The sequence below is a fragment of the Ceratotherium simum genome, chromosome 17 (assembly GCF_057802395.1).
Source record: "Ceratotherium simum simum isolate JZ-2026a chromosome 17, ASM5780239v1, whole genome shotgun sequence".
Classification (NCBI taxonomy): Eukaryota; Metazoa; Chordata; class Mammalia; order Perissodactyla; family Rhinocerotidae; genus Ceratotherium; species Ceratotherium simum.
In genome coordinates this window covers 48,280,696-48,306,739 of record NC_141916.1, presented here as the reverse complement: position 1 = coordinate 48,306,739, position 26,044 = coordinate 48,280,696, and the positions used below count along the sequence as shown (strand labels likewise).

At 43.0% G+C, this 26,044-nt stretch overlaps 1 protein-coding gene across 2 annotated transcripts in view; it reads left to right on the top strand.

Annotated features, from left to right (window-relative positions):
• ETV6 (ETS variant transcription factor 6) overlaps nt 1-26,044 on the top strand; it is a 219,778-nt gene that overhangs the window by 185,126 nt on the left and 8,608 nt on the right. For both annotated transcript variants that reach the window (XM_004435375.3, XM_087442736.1), the window contains exons 5-6: nt 11,730-12,275; nt 24,990-25,132. In XM_004435375.3, coding sequence (XP_004435432.1) covers nt 11,730-12,275; nt 24,990-25,132 — 689 coding nt within the window. The remainder of the gene's footprint in view (nt 1-11,729; nt 12,276-24,989; nt 25,133-26,044) is intronic.

Genomic DNA, 26,044 nt, shown 5'->3' with positions numbered 1-26,044 from the left:
CCCTGCCTCCAACCACTTGCCACCTCTTTCTCTTCTCCACCAAATAGAAGAATACCCAGCTCAACAGGAATTATCCCTAGAATCAATACTGTTATATTTACTTGTGAATGGTAACACATTAATATGGGCATATGGTAACAGACAGAAAGATCTGGTCCTGAAAAAAGAAGTCTGTGAAGTGAAATTATACCTGTCAAATATTGTATCCCTAATGATTTATTTTACATAGTTGGGGTTACAGTACCATGTAAAAGTTTGTTGCTGTTGACTTGGCACAGAGATAAGTATGACAGAATGGAAGGAGAACAGAGGCATTCCAGAGAGGACCCGATTCAGCCCCTAAGCAGCCTGGCACAGTGAGCACAGTGAGCCGTGCAGAGTGAAGTGCAAACACAGAGCTTCATTCAGCCCCCCGTGACTTCACCTCATCATTGCTACCGACTTAACCAATTCAGACATTCATAATTTCACAATGGGAATTTATATCACAATACAAACGTATCTTGTTTAATCTAGCAACAGTTCCCCGCAAATGTCCATATGAGTACATTACATTGAAATCTCGTCTTCCCTACTAGCAGCCACGTGGCAGTGTCAGAAGCTAGGAAACTGGTGTTAGCTCATAAGCTCCCCTCCAGCCTCGGGGGGGGGCGGGGAGGAGTGGGGGGGTGGGAAGGGGATCATACTAATTCAGACCCTTTATTTTGTAAACATTCGTTATCCCCCTAATATACACGATTCTGAAATTGTGTCATGACTGAGGTGAAACTCCTCCGATTACCACCTAGGTCTAGGAGAACCAGCGTACCACTCGCTTCCTTTACTTAGTTATGGGAAGGGAAGGCAATATTATATAATTAAGGTAACGTTGTAAATTTTCATCCATAGCAAGGCGCTTCTTACAGTGAAACAGGACTCTGTTAATAAGTCAGCCAGGACAATAGGCATAAACCAGGACGATCCCAGACAAACTGGAATACATGGTCAGTTGGGGTAAAATTTTTAAAAGGATGGGATCTGGAAGTCAGGAAACCTGGTTCTCATCCTCCATTCTGCCAGAACACATCATAAGAGTTAAGTTTCCGGTTTCTCTGGCCCTCAGTTTCCCCAGCTATAAGACAGGGGATTAGACAAAATGGTCTCAGATCTCTTACAGCTTTCAAATCCTAACATTCTCTCCAAGGTCTGAGTCTCCCTGGGTGATTTGGAGATGAATAAGACACGTTCTCTGCCTTCAGGGTCTTGGGTAACATAAATCCAGAAAGTCATAACAATGTCCTGCCTGGAGTTGCTCAGAAACAGTCTATTCTGGACATCTATTCTCATTTGTCTCACCTTATCAAGAACTGCTGATAATATTACCCCTCTTAGTTAGGCAAACCAAAAGCTTCATCATTCACTTGTTTCACAATGAAAATCTTAGTTTAAGTAGATTTCTTTTCTTTGATTGTTGTGACTCAGTTTATCTGCATAATATGAATTAGATGTTGGGTAGATAGCTACGTAGGAAGGAGACAAAAATAATACTACTTCTTTCACCTAAACCAGGAAACAGAACATTTTTAGAAATTTCAGACCTCAAATGATAACAAAATAAATTTATTTTGTCACACACAGTGATAATATCAACTTCTTTTGACACCTTAGTTTCCAAAATCAGTTACTCTTGGTTCCCATGGAATAACTTTTAAAGAGGCTGTGTCCCAAAGTATATATTCAGTTGCTACTGGTCCTTTCTTTGGTGTTAGAACTACTTCAATAATGATTCCCTAAAAGCTCACTGAGTGGTATAAAATATGCTTTCAGTCTGGGCTAGTCTCCAAATGGGGTCAGCTCTGCAGAGTTACCCCTGTTGGACCAGACATGCGTTAAGTCTGTAGGGAGAAGGAACAAGGTCTGTTTCTTATGTTCTCATCCCACGACCCCTTTGGGGGACCCTCCTATAACTTCAACCCTTCAGTCCTACCCTCTCCTATGCCCCATCTGAGAGACTGGGAGGTGATTTTTAATCACTTTAATTTGAAAATATTCATACGTGCAGTGCTGTCACTGTTTCTGCAACAGTGAACACAGTTTTAAGGTGAAAGTTCTGCTCTGGGACAGCTCTTTGTCACCAGGTGGACATGGACATTGTAAGTGATGAGAAATTTCAAGTGTTGAGATACTGTTGATCTCAATTCTCCTTACAACTAGCACATGGTAATGGCCCAGAGAATAGAGAGAAATCATTTCCCCGGGTGTGTGTGGGGGGGGGGGGGGCGTTTGGTGTGCATTCTGTGATGGCCCACGGAAGTTTGATTTATATGATTGTTTTATTGAGGGATATTACCCCTCCCCACCACCACCACCACCACCACCTCCAAACCCAAGTGCCCAAAGACTGCTTTGGAGGAAAGAAATCTTATACAATTTTAATGAGATGATTAAAGATGAGGTATATGAATCTGCTTCATAATAACAAAATAAAAGCTAAAATTTCCTTGGGTCCTCGTTGTGTGTTAGGCCCTGTTCTAAGCTCTTACATGTTTAAATCATTTAATCTTCACAACCACCCTATAAAGAAAGTAATGTTGTCTCTACTTTATAGATGAGCAAGTAGAAGCTAAGAGCAGTAAAGTAACAGGCCTCCAAATCACCCAGCCATGAAGTGGCAAAGCTAAGCCTTAACCCCAGGTCTGCTTAACTCCAGTGCCTGTGTTCATTCCACTGCAGCGTGAATGAGCCAACCAAAATCACATTTTTATTAAGGTTTTTTGTGCAAGCAACCTGATAATGGGACAAACGATTAAACGACGAGTAGAATTGTGGAGATTAGGATGCCAAGTCAGGTCCCCTGATGGGGATACACTGTGGCAGGTACCAGCACTCCTGCTTATAATTTTTCTGCTTCACAGTACTTGAAACTGCCAAATCTAAACCAAAAAAAAAAAAGTCAGAGATAACTTTGAGACACCTGTATGAGTCTTCAATTCATGATATTAAAAACTCATACTAACTTGGACTGAATTAACCCATTTAGATCATTGACTGCCTCAGGATGAATAGACTTAGCATGACGAAAATCTCCCAGCCTGTGAGAGATGTGGGTTCTGAGTCAGGCACTGTCTTCTGAGAGCAGAAGTGCTAATTGTCTTCCCCCTTGGGAACCAGCCCCTCACTGCAACTCCCTCCTTGGGAACCAGCCCCTCAGTACAGCTGCTGGGTAGGCATCAGGGTAAATGAAGTTTTTAGCTGCTCAGGCCACATCCTGTTACTGGTGGTTGTAAAAACCTCCCCAGTTCTCTAGTCTTGCTGGACTCATGTGGATGAATGAAGTGTCAAAAAGGCCATTGACTGGGGTTTGACATCTTTGTTATCCATGTTAACCGTGTAGTGAAGGAGCCAGAGAGCACAATGGTGTGTATGTGCGCTCTGGATCCACACCACCTGGATTCAAATCTCAGCTCCCCAGTTTACCAGCTGTATGACTTCAGGCAGGTTACTGAACTTCCTTGTGTCTCAGTTTCCATCTGTAAAAGAAGGAAAATAGCAGGACCTATCAAATATGATTGCTGTTAAGAAATATTCAACTTAATATGGGAAATGCTCTAGAACAGCATCTATCACATAGCAAGCACTCAATAAATGTCATTCATTATCATTATTTGATATTTCTTACCACTATTTGGTTGGGCTTTCTTCTTTTTTTTTAAACTAAAAATAATTTACTTGTGATTAAATGCATGTAATATTTACCATCTTAACCATTTTTAAGTGTACAGTTCAGTAGCATTAAGTATATTCACATTGCTATGTGATGGTTGGTTTTTTTCTTACCTCCAATCACAATTTTCTTAACCATCTCCATCATTGCAACTACATGCACTTTGTGCAGACACCAAATTTGTCATCCAGGGCATAGGAAGGGCCTGTCGTCTCCCCATGCCATTATCCTAGAACGCCTACATGGATTAACCAGGCACCATCTGTAGCATTGTTTCTATGGGAAAATACATTGAAAGTGCCAACCTTAATTACTTTCAGGACACAGCCTATTGTGAAAATGAGCAGTGCTTTACTTTATGTCACCTCACAGTCCCTGGCACGTTGTGGGTCCTCCGTGACCCCTTTGGAATCCATTAATCTTCTGGCTGTCTCCTCTCACATTAAGAACTGTAAGATTAACCTTTTTGTTCCCCTTTCAATGCTGTGATTCTTGGATCTGGCAGGAGGTAATGAGGTCCCACCAGAGGAAGACCAGGCCCAGCTCCTGACTTCCTGTTGTCCCCGGGGCGCCCGTTAACACCTTTCCCCCTTACCAGGCCTCATTCCACTTGTCTCTAACTCCTCCTTTCCTCTCCAGCACCTCTTCTTCCTGCTTTGCTTCCTGTGTTTCAGGGTCTATGGCAGCATGACCTTTTACCCTCTGACCCTTGCCCCCTGGTGCAGCATTTGATGGTGATGGGAAAGTGTGGAGGCACTGGATGGCGCACAGAGCATCTCTTCACTGATCTAGGCCATCAATCTACTTCAGGGAGGCCCTGCTCACCTTCCCTGCCTCCTTGGCTTCCTCAAGTGTTGTGGAGGCTGTCAGCCCCAGAGCTAGCTGACTCTATTAAGCCAGAAGTTTTAGGGGCAAGAGATTCCCTAATATGCATGAATAACTCTCCCAAGGTAGCCAGGAAGTCTTCAAGAAACTTCCTCTTACCCCCAGGGAAAGAAATGCCATCTGATTCCTTTGCGATAAGGGGCCTGGGGGCAGTTTAGGTTCACCTCCAGAGATGGAAGCCCGTAGTTGATGCTGTCTTGCCCTTTCCCCTCTCCAGCACTCCTCTGCCTTACCTTTGTGCCTCCCTGACCCCCTGCCTATGAATGACTCACAAGGCTTACCCCCACAGGTCTAATTGGCTCATTTGCAATCTGATCCGTTGATTTCCTCATTCACTTCTTTTGTGCTGCTTTGTTGAGACTGAGGGAGACTCCTCTCTGCTGCCTGGGAAGAGCAAAGACAGCTTACAGCCAGGAGCATGACCCTGTGCAGCGTGCAGACTTGCTTAAGCTCTCTGTACTGAGCCGCTGGCAGAGGGAGCCTGTTTGGAGGCCGTCCTACCCACAGTAATGAAGATTAAGCCTCAGAGTCCTGCAAGTCACCTATTTTCTTTCTTTCAGCCCCCTCACCAAATGCTTATACAATTCTAGGAGCTTACATAGGATTTATTGTTTATGACCTCAAACATCTGTGAATCATACACTCCAAACTAGCGCAGTTTTCTTCTTAGGCCCTCCAAGGGAATTCGTGACATTGGCAACTTGTTGAGATGAATAGACTGAAATGGGCAGACAAAGGGTCAGTGGAAATTCTCAGCTGAACTTCTCGGAAAGGGAGGGGAGAGGTGGGGAGGTATTCGTTTGCCAGGGCTGTCATAACAAAGTACCACAAATTGGGTGGCTTGAAACAACAGAAATTTATCTTCTCACAGTTCTGGAGGTTGGAAGTCCAAGATCAAGGTATGGGCAGGATCTGTTCTTTCTAAGGACTGTGAGGGAAAATGCCTCTCTCCTCGCTTCTGGTGGTTTGCTGGCAACCTTTGGTGTTCCTTGGCTTGTAGATCTCTGCCCTCATCTTCACATGGCCTGCTCCTTGTGTGCATTGACTCTTAATTCAGCACCTATAGCCTTTTGTTCTGTTTTTTTAATGTGTCTGCCTTCTCCATTAGACTACGATATCCTTGTGAGCAAGGACCACATTTTCTTACTCTTTGACTATTCCGTGTCTGAGACACCCCTTGAAATATATTGACATTACTGAAGGTTTGATGATTCAACTCATATTTTGTAATCACTGCATGGTAAAACATTCCCCTTCCAAGCATGCAATGTATGCATGCCTATGTGTCCAAATTCCCCTTTCCATAAGGACACCAGTCATACTGGATTAGGGGCCCACCTTACTCCATTATAACCTTATCTTAACTAATTACATCTGCAATGACCCTATTTCCAAATAAGGTCACATTCTGAGCTACTGGGGGTTGGGACTTCCAACATATGAATTTAGGGGGGAAGGAGCACAATCCAACCCATAACAGGGTGACAGAACGTAAGGTGTGTATGTGAAATCTATTTTGAATTTCACCTCAGGACCTAGAGCCTTTAATTTGTATATAGCTCTTTATACTGTTCGTAGTTCTCACGAATCTTTTACAAAATTGTGCTAGGAAATGGTCCCTTCTGGAAGAATGTAAACTGAGGCTGAAGAGTGAGAGTTACCTGCTGAGCCTGTTGATTTGCATCTCCCTGACTAACTACTTCTCTTATTATCATCCATGGCCTTGGGGAAAGCATGATAGTAGAAATGTGATACTGGTGTGTGAGATATAAACTTGATCTTAGCCTTTGCTCTACCCCAGAAATTTCCTAGTCAAAACCAATGACTTAAAAAAAAAAAAAAAAAAAAACGATGACTTAACCAAGGCACTTTTGATTTTTTTAGGTTTAATAGTTATTCATTACTTATAACATGATTAAATTGGGTCAAATTTTGATGAATTTTAAAGAAACTTTTCTAATAAGTAAAAGGAAAAAGGACGAGAAAAGAAGTCAGACCCTTTTTTGTATGCATCACATTTCAAGTCCTCATTTATCTTGGGCTGTTTGGTAGTGAGAAGGGATTATTTGTGTCTAAAAGAGGTCTACAGAGAGAAAGATTTGGAATCAGAAAACACTTTTAACCAGCATGGGTTCCGAACCAGTCCTTGGCCTTTTTTCCCCCTCCCCTCTTCCTTCCATGCCCACATTGACTAATTCTGTGTGGCTTTCCCTCCCTCTTCCTTGTGCGTTTCCCTCCCATATCAAGACCTTCAGACCAAGGGCAATGTGGATAATTTCCCAGTTTTCCAGCTGGGCAGTTCACCAAGAACAAACCCAGACAACAAGGCCAGACCAAAAAAATCTTCTTGTTTTAGACAGAAGACTCCTACATCTGGGGGATTTAATGCACCCACTGTCCGCTCAGTGCATTTCCTGTGTCCGGAGCTTCTCTGCCTGCCGGCTCTGGTCTCGTAAGTTTCCATACCCTGCTGCCAACTTATAATAACAGAGGCGGCAGGCAGCAGGGTAGGAACGTCATAGCCCACTTCGTACGTGGGCACATGCCTTGCAAACTGAAACAAAGCTTGGAAGATGTCATTGCAGGCCTTTCAGCCTTGACAGTGGTTGTACCCAGACCACCAGGAGCCTGGAATTAAAAACCCTCAGATCCAGTTCTCTACCATTAATGTTATCAACTTCATCAAGTACTTCCTCTTTGAGTGGTGTCTGCAGAGAAATAAATAAATCAAGCTCCTCCAAGTCCTGTTCCTGCCCGGATCCTGAGTCAAAAGTAAAATCTGAGTTGGATTATCCAGAGCACTGTCTCCTTCCTTCATTGTTCCCAAAGATCTGGGCAGGAACAGAGAGTGAAATCTCCCCAGGACATTACGTCAGTTCCTCTTTTACCCTTGGCATGAAAGTTCTTCCTCTCATAGTCCTCCCAGACTTCCTAAGGCTTGCCCTGAGTGCACACCCATATGCTGAGCCTTGAAGCTCAAGACATCAAAGAAGGCCTGCAGGTAACCAGACTACTGGCCAACGCTTGTGTTCATTTTGAAATTTGTAAGACGGGAAATGGATTCAGGAAATAGAGTTTTTCAATACATGGTCTTCATCATCCTTTAGTACTTTTAAACCTTAATAAGCTTTTAAGTAAAGGGAGACATTCTGTAAATGGCATTTAGAAGAAAATATATGCAACTTCAAAATGCAGCTCTCTTAAATAGTTGCTTATGATGATCATATTCTGTGACAAATGAAAAGTGAACCATGGACAAAAGGTAAATTCATTTTTATGGACAGAAGAATTGAGATCCATATTAGCTATGAAAAGAAAACTTGCCTCATTCTCAAAAATTGCAGATCATTTCTATCATACTAATAATCCCAGCCATTAAGGTTAACTCCATGGGCCCAATCAGTACCCTGTAAGCATTTATTTGTACTAGGTTAAAGTGAGGAAGTTAGTCCTTGTCATCCCAACCTGTATTCTTGCAAGGTTGATTAAGCACTTAAAAAAAAAAGCCTTTTATAGTGGAAAATATCAAACTTATACAAAAGTAGAGAAAATTGTATAATGAACCACCAACTACCAATTGCTAGCTGCAATGATCAACTCATGGCCAATCTTGTTTTCTCTGTGCCTCATCTACTCTCTACTTCACCATCCTGGATTATTTTAAAGCAAATCTCAGATATATAATTTCGTCTATAAGTATATCAGTACAGGTCTGAGAAGAGAAGGGCCTTTTATAAAATCATAATCACAGAGCCGTCACATCACTGAAAACTAACAGTTCCTCAATATCATCAGATATCCTATTAACGTTCACATTTTTCCAACTATCTCATAAATGTTTTTACAGTTTGTTTGAATCAGAATCCAAGCAAGGGTCTATACGTTGCAAATGGTTGATGTGTCTCTTAAGTCTCTTTCAATCTATAGGTCTCCATCCATATCTTTCTTGTGTACGTGCTTGCGCTCGCTCGCTCTCTCTCTCTCTCTGGGTGTTTAAAAAAGAAGTTAGCCATGATAAGTATAACTTTCCTCCTGTACATAGTGTATCATGTACATATGTATTTTTTTCCCTCTAGTTGCTTTCAAGATTTTCTCTTTATTTTGGTTTTCAGCAGTTTGACTATGATGTGCCTGGGTCTAGCTTTCATTGTGTTTATCATGCTTGGGATTTGTTGAGCTTCTTGGATCTTTAAGTTTGTTGCTGTTGTTGTTCTTGTTACCAAATTTGGGGCAATTTGACCATTATTTCTTTTTGGGTTTTTTGCCCCATTCTTTCTCTTCTCTCCTTCTTGGACTCCAATTACATGTCTATTAATATTGGTCCACAGGTCACTGAGGATCTGTTTGTTTTTCATTTTTATCGATCTATCTTCAAATTTACTACCTTCTTCTATCATCTCCAATGTGCTATTAAGACCATCCCGTCCAATATTCGATTTCAGATATTATATTTTTCAGTTCTAGAGTTTTTATTTTATAGTTTGTATTTCTCTTCTGACAGTCTCCATCTGTTATTGCTCATTATGACCATCATTTCCTTTAAGTGCTTGAACTTATTTGTAATAGCTACTTTAATGTTCTTTTTTTTCTAATTACAACATATTTAGATTATTTTAGAGTCTGTTTCTGTTGACTGCCTTTCCTCTTGATGATGGGTCCTGTTTTTCTGTTTCCTCACATGTCTATAAAATCTTTATTGGATACTGGACATTATAGATAACAAATTGTAGAGACTCTGGATTATGTTATATTCCTCTGAAGAATGTTGATTTCTGTTCTAGCAGGCAGTTAAATGGCTAGCCGATCACTTTCAATTTGTGGTGGCTTAGTCTTACATTTGGTTAGGGCAGATCCATTTCAGTTTTGCCTTTAGCCTTCAGGCAAATCCCTTTGTCTTGGAACATAGTCCTTACTCCTAAGGTGTGTTCCTTCTGGGATATTAAACAGCCTGAGGTGTTTCCAGAGCCTTCACCGATAGGACTCAGGCTCTGAGCTGTCTCTCTAATACAGTCGCCAGTAGCTGCGATTTCTACTCATATCTTTCAACCATACAGCGGTTGCTTTTCACTGAGCTCCTTAGAGTTCCCCCTGCATGTGTGCTGTTCAGGGGCACATGTTAAGGATTTGAGGGAACTTTATATGCCAGTTTAGTGGCTGCTCCCTCTGAGGCTCCCTCCTTTATGGGATTTGCTTCTCCAAATTTTTGCCATTCTGACAGCTCTATACTCTATTCCCTCACATCTCAAACAGCTTTCTGTTCATTTTCTAGTTGCCCCACACTACATGGACTGGGGAGGACCCTCAGGGTGACAGCTGTATGAATTTGGATTCCACTCTATGCAGTTCCCTTCTTTCAAGAGTGAAATCCCCTTTAGTTATCTCTGGTACCCTCAAATAACTTTTATAAGTATATTTCATCCAGATTCTGCCATTTTTATATGTAGGAAGGTTAATTGGATACAAGCCACTCTGCTATTATTGAAACTGGAATCCCCTTCTTCTTCATAGAAAAGTGGTTGCACACCATATACACTTCACCTTGCTTTCTATCTAACCATAGAGCCTGGAGACCAGTCCTTAGCAGAATATTGAGATACTCTTCACTCCATTTTATAGCTGCATAGTCCTCCATTGTTTAGAGCTATATTATAATTTATTGAACCAGTCTCCTATTGATAGCTAGTCCAATGATTAAGCACTTTTAAATTCATAGCAGTAGGTTATACAGTAGTTACAGAATAAACCCTTTACTTTCAAGCAGATGATCTTTTAGTGCTCATGAACAATATTTCTTTTGTTCACTGTCTCGTATAATAAGTGAGATCTAATGGAGTTCCCATTTTCTTGTTAACACTGTGTAAAACTTTAAGAAACCACCACTTCTGTCTGTTTCCTAACCCTGTCAGATTCCCAGATTCCCTTTGTATGTTCTTCATATAGATATTGTTATAAGGGACAAAGGAGATATCTTTGACTTGCTTCACTTAGAACCATGGACAAGTCTTTGACTAGAGCAGGGACCTGCAACCATGCACGTCCTTTTGGTGAGACAGCTCTGGGCACAGATATGGCCAGAGAAACCTCATTGAGATGAGTGTGGGGCCCTGTGGAAAGCTGCATTTTTGTAGGCAGATTTCTGTCCTTCCTGCCCTTAGAGGGACTCCTAATGCCATGTGAGTGCTGGTCCCTCCCTCCACCCAGCCCACAGAGCTACTTCTCTTGCTGAGCTGTGTGCACTTCTGATGTGGTCCTTGCTCAAATGTCACCAGCTTGGAAGTTCAAGCAGGATGGAGTGGAAGTGTTCTGAGGGGTGTCCATCCCTCCTCCTTCTTACTTACCTCTACCTGTCTCAGCTTTTGTAGGGTCTGTGCACTGAGAAACAAGGTGATACTAAATGTTCTTTCAAGTACAACAAGACTGTCATTCTGTAAATTAGGCCCACTGTTCATGCTTAGAGCAGGTTTTGATATGACTTTTTCCCCCAGTTTCTACATAGCAAAGTGGCAGATATTGTCATGGGTATACAGTTTCTAGAATCGAACTGGAATCTGGTTCTAATGCCTTAACTGGCTGTGTGGCCTTGGATAAGTTTCTTAACTTCTTTATGCCTCCATTTTATCACCTGTAAGATAAGAGTATTCGTAGTTAGTTTCTCCTACTTAGGAGTGTTGTAAATTTTAAACAATATTCTCCAGTACCTAGAATATAGTAATTACTTTATCCTTATCATTATCATTAACACCAACAACAACTCCTGGAGGTAGAGAATATGAAAAATCAGTTATGAAAATATGAGTCAGTGAGAGCATCTGGAGAGAAAGCCTTAAGGACCCCGAAAGTCACTTTGAAGAGTCAAGTAACAAAAGATAAATGAAAGTTTGGCTTCCTTGGGTTTATAAGCCACTAGTAGGAGATTAATGGAATGTTTGCAGACATTCTTAGCTCGTCTAGTGGTAGGAAAAGAATTTCAAGTATGTCCACTTTAATTTTTTTTAAGCAGTGAGAAAGACACTCTGCATCCTGCGGAAGGTGCCACACTGCCACACACGTGCTCTGCCGTTTACTACCTTTAGAACCCCAGTGAGGTCCCTCTTCCGACAGTTCACTGGGGTCTGTGATTGTCTTCCCCTCTGCTCCACAGATAACTGTGTCCAGAGGACCCCAAGGCCATCAGTGGAGAGTGTGCACCACAACCCTCCCACCATTGAACTGTTACACCGTTCTAGATCACCCATCACAACAAATCACCGGCCTTCTCCTGACCCCGAGCAGCGGCCCCTCCGGTCCCCCCTGGACAACATGATCCGCCGCCTCTCCCCCGCCGAGAGGGCCCAGGGACCGAGGCTCCACCAGGAAAACAACCACCAGGAGTCCTACCCCCTATCAGTGTCTCCCATGGAGAATAATCACTGCCCACCATCCTCTGAGTCCCACCAGAAGCCATCCAGCCCCCGGCAGGAGAACACACGCGTGATCCAGCTGATGCCCAGTCCCATCATGCACCCTTTGATCCTGAACCCCCGGCACTCCGTGGATTTCAAACAGTCCAGGCTCTCCGAGGACGGGCTGCATAGAGAAGGGAAACCCATCAACCTCTCCCATCGGGAAGACCTGGCATACATGAACCACATCATGGTCTCCGTCTCCCCGCCCGAGGAGCACGCCATGCCCATTGGGAGAATAGCAGGTGAGTGAGCACTCCCCTCTCTCCGGCCACTTCAGCCTCAGGGGAGATCTAGCGAAGCCCCGCGCTCTCCTTAGAGCCTTGCAGCTAGCCTCACACCATTCCCGGTTATGATTACGTGCCTCAAAGGCTCTGTGAGGGCAGGTGGAGGCTTCTGCCTGGATGAGGCGAAATCCCTAATGGGCTAGTTAACGAGCCACTGGGATGGAGTAGTTAATGAGCCTCAGAAATGTTAAGAAACCAATGTCCTACGTCCAGCTTACAAGGAGAGTCACATCAGAATCATGGCTAAGCGAAAACATTTAAAATAAAAGGTTTATGAGCATGTTAATGGCCCTGTCCTGAAGTTTCCAGCAGCTAATTAATGACCAGACGCAGCATAAAGAACCTTTGTCTCGGATTCAGTCCTGTAATTCTATCCTGTGGGCAGTAACTCAATGTGGCCTTCACCTTGGGAGGGGATAGGAGAGAAAAACAGAATTATGGTGTTGGTGGCAGGTGTTGCTAGGTCGTTTGGACTAAAGGAAACCACTCCCAAATTCTTTTACTTTTATGATGACAAGCCCAAATTTGCTTCCCTAAGACTAGAAACCAGTGAAAAGATCTACACATTGTATTTTTGCTAGTCTGCCCATAATTTACATGAAGTCGTTCTCCGGAAGCTTAATCCTCTAACCACTCTGCAAGGTTCGCTCTTTTTCTAGAGCATCTCTCCGTTCCTGAGACATCTGTTGGGCACCTACTATGCAAAGAAAAACACATTAGGAAGTGAGGGACACAGAGCTGATTTAACACAATTATTTCCTCAAGGAATTTAAAGTTTACTATGGGAGACAGATGTGAAAACAGCTAACTAAGATACACGGCAGAATGAAATAAGTTTTATGTCCCGTTCATTTGCACGAGCATTTATTGAGTACTTACTGTGTGCTAGGAAAATTAAGTGCTATGGAAGCAAAGCAGAGAGAAGGTGCATTTTGACTGGAGGAACTGAGGAAGGCCTTGGAGGGAGATAGCTAAATGCTCCCTCCCTTGGAGGGAGGTGATTGTGTGTTCAGTAGTGGGAGGGAGGCATGGAGGCAGAAGAGATTAGACTCGTTCAGGGAAAGGTGAGAAACGCTCATAACAGCATGACAATGCGGAGTCCTGCAGGCTACCTTAACTGCCTCTGCCTTGACTCGTGTCTTTTTTTATTTAAATCATTTGTTTCTAAATTTTTCTCTGGCCCCAAGTACACCTCCAATGTTGCCTCAATTTTATTGTTATAAATAATTTACATCAAGAATGTTGAATCAAGAAAATAAAATGGCAAAGAAATATGACATATGTATTTAAAAAACTGTGAAGAATTGGGGCCGGCCTGGTGGCATAGTGGTTATGGTCGCACGCTCTGCTTCAGCGGCCCAGTGTTCACGGGTTTGGATCCCGGGCACGTACCTGTACCACTCATCAAACCATGCTGTGGAGGCGACCCACATACAAAAAAATAGAGGAAGACTGGCACCGATGTTAGCTCAAGGACAATCTTCCTCACCAAAGAAAAACAAAAAAACTACAAAGAATGAAAAAATCTATGTCTTGTATTTGATTCAAAATGATCCCACAGGGTTGGGGGAATGTACATCATGGGTGGGATGTACATAAAATAAAGTTAACCATGGGCTGATGTCTGTATAGCTGAATGATGGATGCATGAGGGTTCACGTTATTGTTCTCTCTACCTTTATATATGTATGAGTATTTTTTTGTGTGTGTGTGAGCAAGATCAGCCCTGAGCTAACATCTGTCGCCAATCTTCCTCTTTTTGCTGAGGAAGACTGGCCCTGGGCTAACATTCGTGCCCATCTTCCTCTACTTTATATGGGAGGCAGCCACAGCATGGCCTGACAAGCAGTATGTTGGTGCACGCCCGGGATCCGAACCTGCGAACTCCGGGCCACTGCAGCAGAGCGCGCGTACTTAACCGCTACGCCACGAGGCCAGCCCCGACGTATGAGTATTTTTTTAATAATAAAAAGAAAATGAGAAAGAACGGGATAAAGTAGCAAAGAGCTTAGGCAAAACATGTCAGTTTCCACAGATAATTGGAGAAAGAGGATGGGGTCAGTATATGACTGTGAATAATATAAATGACCTGTCTTGTGCTTTCCAGGCAAGACCCTTCTTGTCTGTATATACTCTCCTTGTCTTGTTTTTTGCATGGTCTGTACAGCAGTACTGGACGTTTTGCAGATACTTTCTACTTGTTTATAATTCTCAGGACAGCTCTTGGAGGTTAACTGCTACATTTGTTTTATATGGAAAAGTCATCTGGACAGGGGAAACCACAGAGGAAACTGAGCCCCAGAGAAGCAAAGGGCAAAGAGGGGTGGGGTGACAGGGTCTGCAGGACAGCCCTTGCTGCCCCGTTGGCTGCCGTCTGTAGTGCTGCCCTCATGGGGCCTGGCTTCCTCATCAAGATCTGTCTTGTCCGCCTCCTCCGTGATGCTGTCTTCACCACAGACGTCTTAGGAATCTTAGATAAGCCCATAGAGCCAGAAAGTTAAATCGTTTCAACTTATGGAGTAATTTTTCCCTTGTTTGGTAGATTTATGAGTTTTAAACTATTAGGTCTCTTAAAAGTTGTGCTGCAACTTTAAATCTTATTCCTGAATGTCAGAATTGTTTGATGATGGATGTCGTCTCATCAGTAAGATGCTCTATGAAATATTGTTGCACCCAAGTGATGACCTTGGTGCCTATGGATGCCCTCTCTCTCTCGGAACACACAGAAAAGGGGAATCTGTGCTTTTCTTTGTGACTCTAGGAAGTCAGAATATTCATGTAAAATAATCGTAGGGCCCAGATCCTTTGGGGAAATGCATTAACTCCTTCAGTATGATAAAATCCCCTAGAATTATTCATTATTAATGCTCTAATGGTATATTCAAAAGTTTAAAAATCTCCAGATGTGTGTATTAACTAATTTAACCAAATCCAGGAGTAGCTAATTTAACCGAAAGGCACTGTTTTTCTCAGGGGTGAAATGAGAGGGTTGGAAAGTGTACGATCTAATCCTTAGTCTTGAATCTGTAACTCTCTGAAGAGAACTCATCACAATTCCAGGCTCCTTTGTTTCATTTGGAACATCCCTGTCTCTCCACCCCAGCCCTTCTGGGGTCTTTTTACCTACTAAGGTCCTTGTAAAACTGATTCTGTTTATTAGAGGTCGCATTCATTGGATGATTCCTATGTACAATGTAAAGTTCTGTCGTTACTGAACAGCCATTAAAATCCTTCAAATCTCTGTAAAGCAGCTATTAGATAAGAAAACTTAGTTCCTTAATCTTGTTAAATGAGCACAGCACAGAAAGAAATGAAGGCGCTGCTGAATGTCGCCCCGATGAATACCGTAGCTGGGGGGTATGGATAGAAACACTGCTTATGAATGTGGATCAAAAAGTAAAGCCAAATTCCTATCCGTTCAGATGTAATTTGCTCAGGTATGCTAAGATTAATGCATTTGGACGCCTTCTGTGTTTAAGGCACTGTACTGTTTTCGTGGGAGTGGGGTGTTCGAGGAGGTATAAGACAATCTTTATCATGACAGAGCTGAACAGGTAGCTATAAGTGCAGTGCGTGTTGTCTTTAAAGGACTCCTGTTAAGTACTGTAGGAGGTCAGAGCGGGGCTGTCAGGGAAGGCTTTGTCGGGGGGGGGGGGGGGGCTGGCTTTTAGCTTAGATGAATGCTTAGAATATGGACAAGTGGGGATTAGAGAAAAAGAGGTCATTCCAGATGGGGGAAACTCCAGAGCAAGATAAGGCCCAGTGTAGTTTTTCTCTTTCAGGTAGAAACATAAATCCAAGAATCAAACCATTAAAAATCCATCATAATTCATCAATTCTTTTTTTCCCCACTTTTTAATATCTCTGAAATTGGGATTCATCATACAATTTAAAGATGATATGCAAAGTTATGATAGTTTACTTAGGTATTTACCTTGTGGAAAAACTAGAATAATCAACAGAGGAAATTCAAGAGGTAGTTGACAGTTTAAATACAAACCACAAATTAGATCTATTTAAATATAACGTAGCTTATTTTTAAAGTTGTCGCATATTTTTCAAAGGATAAGAAGAACTGTTACTGAGTTGAACAAGTGGGAATGGCTGGCATTTATGGGAGAGAGTTTGACACAAGACAGAGTGAGACAAGATCCCTGGGTTCTATTTTTTTATTGAATAGCCAATGGTGTATGTAACAACCAGCAAGTTGCTTCTTGCTGTGCTTATTTTCTATTTATTGTCCTCGGGAAGGGATTGCTTGGCTGGAGTGTGGGGGAGGGGGACAGCATCTGTCAACCTTCTAACATTTTTCTCAGCCCACAAAAGTTTCTCTGGCCTGTGTCTCACCAGTGTGTTTCACAGCCGGCAAGTATGTTGGCAGTGAGCAGCATAAGGTGATGAGGACAGTGGGGATCCCGTGAGTCGTGTTTTCAGTATATATTGAAATTCATTCTTAGAACTCGATGATTTCAATGCTAGCCGGGCCTTTTACAGATGAAGCAACTGAGATGCAGACACCTCAAAAGTCCAGCCTCGAGCTTCCGTCCAGTGGTCTTTCTGACACGCTTGTTTCCTTCTGACCCGGGCCTCTAGAGCAGGGATTGAAAACCCCGGCCCATGGGTCAAATCAGCCACCGCCTGTTTTTGTAAATCAGGTTTTATTGGCACACGGCCACACCCATTCACTTAGTATTGTCTGAGGCTGCTTTTGCGCTGCAGTGGCAGAGGTGAGTCGTGGCAGCAGAGATCGTATGGCCAGCAAAGCCTAAAATATTTACTAATTGGCCTTTTCCAGAAAACGTTGGCTGCCCCTGTTCTACAGCATTGTTTACGCGTATGTTGGGTATGCCGGGAATCGCAGGCGTAAGGTAGGATGCAGATGTAGAAAACGCTGTCCCTGCTCTCAGGGAATTACTTGCACTTCGGAGGCTGAGGCGTGCCTAAGACATGTGGAAGGAACAATAACAAGTGATGTAAGAAAGGAGACAAGTTCTAGACTCAGGCTGTAGACTGTTTGCAGACCAGTCAGAGTAGTTACAATAGCATCATTACCATAAATAAAATACAACTAAATAAAAGAAATTGTTTCTTTGCATACTTGAATTATGTAGTTAAATCATTCCTTCATTTATTCAAAAATTATTACGTATCTCTATATGGCAGGCATTTTTCTAGGTGATGGAGTACAGCATCTCTAAATGCCAAATTTTGCATCTTAGCTGGCATAAGGCAATATCCCTCTTACTTTATGCCATCAAACAAACTAAGCTCCTGCTTTGATTTTAACTATAGACAGCTAAGTCTTAAAGGAAAAATTTTAAGTCGTTTTGGCTTTCTCTTAAAGTTCTTCAATTCCATTAAAACCTGAGTTACCAGACTTCCTGTCTGCTTGTCCCTTCCTTGGCCTTAATCCAAAAATCTGCTAAGGAAGCAAGACTCATTGGCAAACTGGTTTATAATCCATTCATAGCTCTTTATTTGCTACACGAAAGTGGGGACTTTAGAAGTCTGTACAGATTGGGTTGTTCGAAGTCCGTGACCCATCCACATGGAGAATATTTCTTGTGCTCATCTCACAACTTTTGCTTAATTCTCTCGATTTTCTTTGCAAACATGAACTTCACGCTTTGTGAGGATATCATGAGTTGGTTGACCCCACAGCAGATAAGACATAGAATCCTCTCCCAGCTCATGTTCTCTTCAGTCCCAACCCTCTTATAACACACATCATGGCAGTCTTTCAGATCCTTGAAGGGAATTGAAAAAATATGTTTACTATTTCTCAAGGTTACATTTTTAACAGAAACAGAAAGATTATCAGAGAAACATCGCATCTCCTGGATTGCTTATTTGCCACCTGACTAGAAGAATGTACTTTCTTGATTTGGTTTTATTGACTGGATGAGTTTTATATACACAGAAATTCAATCCTAGAAGCCTTTAATCTTAAATCAGATGAAGAAAAATAAGCTTGAGACTCCTGGGTCAGCAGTTGGAGGCTCATCCTGGGGGGCTGCGAGGACCAGAGGGAGTGACACTGTACTCTGCCCTCGTGCTTCCAGCTTGGCCTCCTCCCCAGCAGGATTGAATGGTGGTGAAATTGTTTCAAATGAGGCTCGTGGACTTTTATTTTCTTTTATAAATGAGCCTCAGGAGCAGCCTTGAAGGGAAAAAGACGTCATAAAAGAGAAGTCTAAAGGGATTAGTATGAGAGTGATCTCTGGGCCCTTGTAAGGAGTTGGGGTGTGCATGTGTGTGTGTGCCCTTGCACGCACGCGTATGTCTGTAAATATCTGTTTGGAGGAAAGAAAGGACAGGGTTGTGGGATGTCTCTATAAGCCAGAGGGGCTCAGGGTTTTAGTACCAGCTGACAGAGCCACGTCCTTCTGCACTATCTCAGGCTGATAACCCTCTGCAGAGCCCTGCATCCAGAACCCTTTAGGTCTGGGGACCAGAGTCCTGATCAGCAGTTGGCCTAGAGTGTTCCTGGGGGAACAGTGTGGGCCAGTGGGAAGTCAGCAGGATTGGAATCCAGACCTTGTCTCCCAAGCAGAGGTGCTTAATGTCCCTGAGGCGTGGTTTCGTTATCCTTGTTATAATGAGAATACCCATTTCTGCACACTTTTGAGGACTAATGAGACAATATGTGAATATATAGCACAAGTAGGTTAATTACTAAGTGTTAGTATCCCTCCTCTGCTCCATTTTTCTTTGCTCTACTCCAGGGCTGCAGAGAGTGAGGAGAGAGCAGTAGGCACAGCCAGCGCACTGGCCCATCCAGAGCTGGCATGAGGCATTGGCTCAGAAAGCCTGTGTCTGGGGCATTTGTTCCAAGTGATGATGGCCTGCAAAGTGCACCGCTTCTAGGGGCCCTAGTTTCCTATTTCCTTAGAGATTAACTTCTGCATCCCTCTCCCCTCCTCTGAGGCTTTGCCCGCTGCCCACATTTGGAGGAGATGGATGAGACCCTTGGGAGAGGGGAAGGTCCTGCATTCCAACAGGAACGTCCCAAGTGGCTCTGAGTTCTCACACTCTCTGAGTCACTGCCCTTTATTTTCACTGTGAAATACTGAGAAATCAAAGAGCCCTAGAAGAGAAGGAAGTTTCAGGGCAACATTTTTAAAAGATAAAACAGTAACAGCCCAGTGGCTGGGTGGAAAATAATAGAAGCGGCTTGAGGAGACTGGGAATTCCAGTTTGTTTAAGGGCACACATTACCGTAATGCAGCGTCCCTCCCTCCCGGCAGTCCCTGGATGCGAATTCCCCGGGCTGCCCCCACACCTGGGACAGTTGTGGTCTTAATCTAGACCACTAGGTCCCAGCTGTGGGCTTAATCTCAGCTGTAAGGCCTGAGTTGCAGATACCAGTGATTCCCAGCCTTGCTCCACACCTTATGCAACCAGAGGTGAAAGGGTCCAGGCTTGTTTGCAGCTGTGGTCTCTGCCCCAATGAAACCAGGAAGCGTGGATCGTTGCCTTAGCTTCTCCCTCCCCCAGCTTGCCACTGTGCACATATGGTTTCTGTTTTCCTAAGCCACAGCAGAGCACAAGCAATTGCCCATTGTAAACACACCTCTGCGTATCAACACAGGGTCGGCTGCACTGGATTTATCAACTTTCTGCTTCTAGGTAATGGCTGATCTGGAACTGAGGAGGAAAAAAAAAAAAACTGAGCTGCAGATGCTCCCCTGCGTGTTGTAAACCCCGTTGTTTCTATAAGCAGGGTTTCTCAAGTTTGGCGCTCTTGATATTTGGGCCAAATAAGTCTTTGTTGTAAGGAGTTGTCTTGTGCATTCTAAAATATTTAGCAGCATCCCTGGCCTGTACTCACTAGATGTCAGGAGCATGCTCCACCCATCCACACCCAGTGTGACAACCAAAATTGTCTCCAAACATGGCCATTACCCCCCAGGGAGCAAAATTGCCCCTAGTTTAGAACCACTGCTATAAAGCAGAGTAGCAACTTTTTATTTTGCATATTACTTACCTGTTCTGTTGCTGAACCTGAAATAAATTTGTTAATTTTTCGTAATAAATTTAAAGAAATGAAACAGAGACACTCAGCCTCTTCTTGGTGATTATATCCACAGAACTCTGGTTTGCAGACCTTCATTTAAAATTCCATTGGGGCAGTTAAAACAACATAACATCACTTTCTTAGAAGCTTTCCTGAAATTTAAATTAACCACCATCATTAAACGTTCCCTTTGTCAATAACATGACTTGCCCACTCAGATTTTTTAAACGTCAGTCTTGTCTAGCATGGTTTTTTTCATTAGGAATCATGTTGGTTATGTGTGAATTGCCCCTCTTTTTACAATCTCTGCTCAGTGAGCTTATACAGTGAGTCTCTGGTAAGAGACAGACATGGGAGTGAAAATATTTCTCCCTAACCACAGGAGGGATTTTTTGTGTGTGTGTGTGAGGAAGATCAGCCCTGAGCTAACATCCATGCTAATCCTCCTCTTTTTGCTGAGGAAGACGAGCTCTGAGCTAACATCTATTGCCAATCCTCCTCCTTTTTTTTTTCCCCCAAAGCTCCAGTAGATAGTTGTATGTCATAGTTGCGCATCCTTCTAGTTGCTGTATGTGGGACGCAGCCTCAGCATGACCGGAGAAGCGGTCCGTCGGTGCACGCCCGGGATCCGAACCCGGGCTGCCAGTAGCGGAGCACGCACTTAACCGCTAAGCCACGGGGCCGGCCCAAGGAGGGATTTTTTACAATGCCTTTTAGCCACAGATACCCAGAGTCCCTCACTCAGTGAGAGAGAGGACACTCTCTTTCTGCAGGTGAAAGCGGCATATCACTTCAGCTAAACCCTTTCATAAACTTCATCTCATGGGAGAGACAATCCAAATCATGGACATTTGTTTAAAATACCCACATGCCTTGCTATAGAAGGCTCTTTAAGAGAAACGCATTTAAAATTAATGAATACTTTGTGACATAAATTGTCCTTCACATGCATGTTCAAGTGTTTTGTAATGAGATGAACTTTTGTTTATAGAGTTTGGTGAGTTTTATTTATGTAGTATTAAGCATTTTCATTGGTGATCAAAGAATAGTGTATCTGTGCAGACATGGATTTCGACAGAGCTGAAAAATTGCAGGTGGGCTGTGGTCACGGCCTCCAGAGGATCCAGGGAACTAAAAAGGATGTGCCTTTTATTCAATTGAAATCTTAAAAACAAAAATAACTCCTATGACTTGAGCTTCAATTGTAAAAAAAAGAAAAAAAAACTTGTTGTGTGGTCAGGCATTTATTTTTATCATCTGGCATATTTTTAACTAAAGAAACAAAACAATCAATAGTGTTATAAAAGTCACTTACACTCTGAGCTTGAAACAACGACTTTATGCCACAGAATTCCTGTTGCTACCTTCATTAGTGACTGAGTAATTCAGTATGTCTTGAATGTCAACATATCTTTATTACTCAGCTAAAGTTGGCTTTGCTGGATTAAATGTCATTTAAAATGATCAACTGGCAGCTTGTTTGGGATTATTTTCACATTTATGAAAGGGAAAAGTTTGCAAGATACAAGTGTTCTTGAAACTTATGGGTAAAGTCTGTTCTCTAGTAAGCTCTGCCCTTCATTTACCAACCAAAGAGCAGATAAAATTCTAGATCTTTTTTAGTAAATGGTTTACATGAAAGTCCCACTTTGATGTCTCTGAAAAACCAACATGGTACTCCAGTGCTGGTTAAGCCCTTACTTGGAGAAATGGTCTAGTTCTCATTTCACTATTTATGAGAAATAGAATGTACCAAGGCAGTAAAAGAGAAGCAACAAAAACAATGAAAGTGAAATTCCTTGTGCAGTTGGGGATGGGGATGAGAGGAGAACCATCCCCTTAAGTTTTAGCTCCAGGTGGGCTAGACGTGAGAGAAGTGCCTATATGTTGCTCACTATCATATGTGCAAAATTTCTTTCTATCAAAGTACGAAAGACAACCAGATAGTTTTTTTATTATTAAATTTTATTAAAAAGAACACTCTAGAGAATCATATTCCCAATCCAGATGACTCCAAAGGTATCATCAAGCCTCTTTGTGGTAAAAGTGATTGTAACTCTGTAGGGAAACAGCAGAGGAGTTAGACACAAACCCCTTTGTTCCTCCTAAATTTACTGGCATTTTATATGATAATATTTGGTTTTATCAGATGTTTTCCAGTTGGAAGAGATTGTGGGAAATTAAAATGTATCTGCCATTTGAAGATTGGACAATTTCGCCAGAGCTCTATTCTCTATTTTCCATTTGTAGTAAAAATGTTGCAAGACCAGGAGGTAGCAAGAAGGGTTACGACTCTTTGCCTACTTCACTGCTTTGCCTAGAAACTAGGGTCACCCTCTTACAAGTGCCTTAAAAATGAGCTAGATTATTCTCAGGCTGCAGTAGTGTCACGCTGACTTCTCAAGGCACTTATAATGCTAGGATTGGTCCTCTTTTTCCTCCCCCTCCTCAGCCCACCCTCTTACACACAGGGGCAGGTAGGAGGGAATAGAAGTGGCTGGTAGCTTCGGTTAGAATGGGGTTCAAACTCCAGGATCATAGGGTCATTGTTTTAAGAAGACCACTTGTCCTTTTCCAAAACAGAATAAATCACACATCACATTAACTTTTAGACACAGATAGTCAGGGAAAAAAGGATTCACAAGGGACACTAAAGATTTATGGTCATTTTAAGTTTAATGGTGGTTCCTTGAAAGATGAAGCCTCCTGAAAAATGCCACATTTTATGCCAGTTCCTTCTGCTGTTCAGAGAGAAAGCCAGATTGCACAAAGGACGCACCACACAGAGTTAAACCTTGCTCTGGAAAGTCCTAAACTTTTACACATATATACCTCAGCTTCTCTGAGAATGGAAGTCGCATCAGGAAGTGTGCCGCAGCACGAGCTTCGGAGTCACGCAGAGCCTGGAATCCTACACATGTCACTCAGGAGCTGTGCCCTCTGAGTAAATTACCAAACCCTCTAAGCCACAGCTTCCTTGTCGATAAAGTAGGACTAGCAGGAGCACCTGCCTCCTGAGGTGTCGTAAGGGTCACACGCAGCCATGCTTATAGCCCACACAGCACAGTGCGTGCAAACAGCACCCAGTAAATGCCCTTGATGTTATTTTCATTACTTCTCTTCACTCGCATTATCGCTAATACAATAATCTCGTAAAGTAAGTGTTATTCTTGTTTCATAAATGAGGAAACAACCTCAGGGACATGGAAGAAACTTGCCCAAGGTGACCTGACTCAATTCCCCTCATAAACATACTCCAGAGAAGGGTTTGTTTTGTTCCCTGGGTGGTGAATGTGTTGGCTCTCAAATATTCTGAGTCTGGATTGGACCCTCCCCTCCCAGGTGTGCCAGGCCTCACCCAGCATCAGGAAGTCAGCACACTGTAGTGCAGGAGCCCGGAGCTCAAATCCCAGCGACCTCGGGTGTTAGAGGATTAGAAAGGATGCGTGGGAAATGAGGATTAGAAATAATGCACATATAGCGAGGATTAGAAATAATGCATGGAAAGTGAGGATTAGAAATAGTGCCTGGGAAGTGCCGAGCACATACTTGGCTTTCAGTAATTAATCATTTATTACTAGCCATTCTGGCTAGTGCCTATCAAAGCTCCCAGAATCAACAGTGAACATCTGGAAGTTGGGCCCCTTATTCACAGCTGGAGGCCAGTCCAGCATCAACTAGGCTTAGAAAGTACACGTCTGTCCCCACCCACCCATGAAGGCTCTGCTAGAAGGCAAACCCTGCACCATTAGGCACAAACCCAGAAAGCACTAGAACCAGGGAAGGGTGTGCAGTGCTGGCCTTCTCTTTGAATTTGCCAACCCACAGCCAAAAGGCAATGCCCAGCACAGCACCTGGCCTGTACTAACTCACTTAATAAATACTGTGTCTGACCAAATGACTGAATATCAGTTCTGCAAATGGAGAAAGCAGTTTTTTTGCACTGAGTGTCTTTCTACAGTGATTCCATTATAATAAAACAATTTCAAAGACTTCTAAATTAGGCCGTAATGAGAATATCTGTATTCTTTCTGGAAACCATGCGAGCCACAGTTCCCACAGTCATAGTCTCCAAACCACATAGTTTTTCTTCTCCCACAGTTTTTCACGCGTCACGCTTCTTTGTCTGACATCTTTTAGCCGACCCCAATCTTCACAATTTCGTGAGTTCAATGTCACCCTCCATCACCAGGGCGATCTTTTAGCCCACCCTTTACACCACACTGCTCTCGTTGGAGCACTGGGACTCTTGCTGCCCTTTCACCCTGCCGGCCTGCTTTCAGCTCACTCTCAGAGCCAACTCATTTGAAGTTAGAGCTTGCTCTCCATCTCTCATGTGGGCTCTGCTCAAGTTCAAGGCATTGGTCATGACCGTGGACAAGTCGCTTCCTCTCTCTAGGTCACCGTGTTCCTGTCTGTGGAGGGAGGCACTTGGCCTGAATGGTCTCTGAGGCCTCCACAGGTCAAAGGTCGCCCTTCTCCAACACCATCTCACAGGTCTCTCTGGGCCGTAGTCTCCTCACTGTAAAACGAGGAGGTTAGACAATCAATCCAAAGTGGGCAAAAGCGGGTACTCAGTTATTTGCTGATTCTTGTTCTTAGTGCCTGCACAAGGAACCTTTTCAACAGTGTTTTCTTGCCCTTCTCCCCTGTAGACTGTAGACTGCTTTGGGATTACGTCTATCAGTTGCTTTCTGACAGCCGGTACGAAAACTTCATCCGATGGGAGGACAAAGAATCCAAAATATTCCGGATAGTGGATCCCAATGGACTGGCTCGACTGTGGGGAAACCATAAGGTAAAAGGGCCCCAGATATTTGCTCTGTAAACTAGTGCCAAACGCAAGCCTTTAGCCCTGGGTTGGAAGATAAATTGTCTGTCTTCTGCTTCCTAAGTCTTCCCATCATTATTTAGTTTATTCCTCACTGGGCAAACAATTAGACAGTTGCAAAGGGAAGGAGATAATAAAGATGCCCCTTTCCATTTGTTACTGGTGCCAGGTGCCAGTTAACTCAGCATGTCCCGGTCTGATGGGGCTGCGTTATGAGTAACCCTCACTCGTGTCCCCTTGACCTGGCCCTGCCACCCACGCGTCGTTAGGAACTGGGTAACAGGGAAGCGCTCCAGGACTCTATGACTCACAGGGGAGCTTTGGGAAGTGTCGCTTCTGTTCTGCTCAGTTAGAAATTCCCATGTTCGCAATAGCCCTTTTCTACATAGAAAATACTTATATTCTGACTTTCAAACATCCCCTTTAAATGCAAACAGTGCAAGAAGTATGATCGCCCCCCAGTTTTCCACACTGAGAAGAGGGAATGGAATTTAAAAGATAAAGTCTTTTATAGTTAGGAAAACTGTTAAAATGTGTAGATGTAATAAATGGGTAAAACAGCCGAAATGTCCATTGATGTCTGGATGGATAAAGAAGCTGTGGTATATAATACAGTGAAATACTCTTCAGCCTTAAAAAGAAGGAAATTTTGCAATATGTAACATGGATGAACCTTGAGGACACTATGCTAAGTGAAATAAGCCAGTCACAGAAGAACAAATACTGCTTGATTCCATTTATATGAAGTATCTAAAATAGGTAAATTCATTGAACCGAAGAGTGGAATGGTGTTGCCAGGGGCTGGGGCCAGGGGGACATGGGGAGTTACTGATCAATGGGCATAAAGTTTCCATGAAGCAAGATGGGTAAATTCTAGAG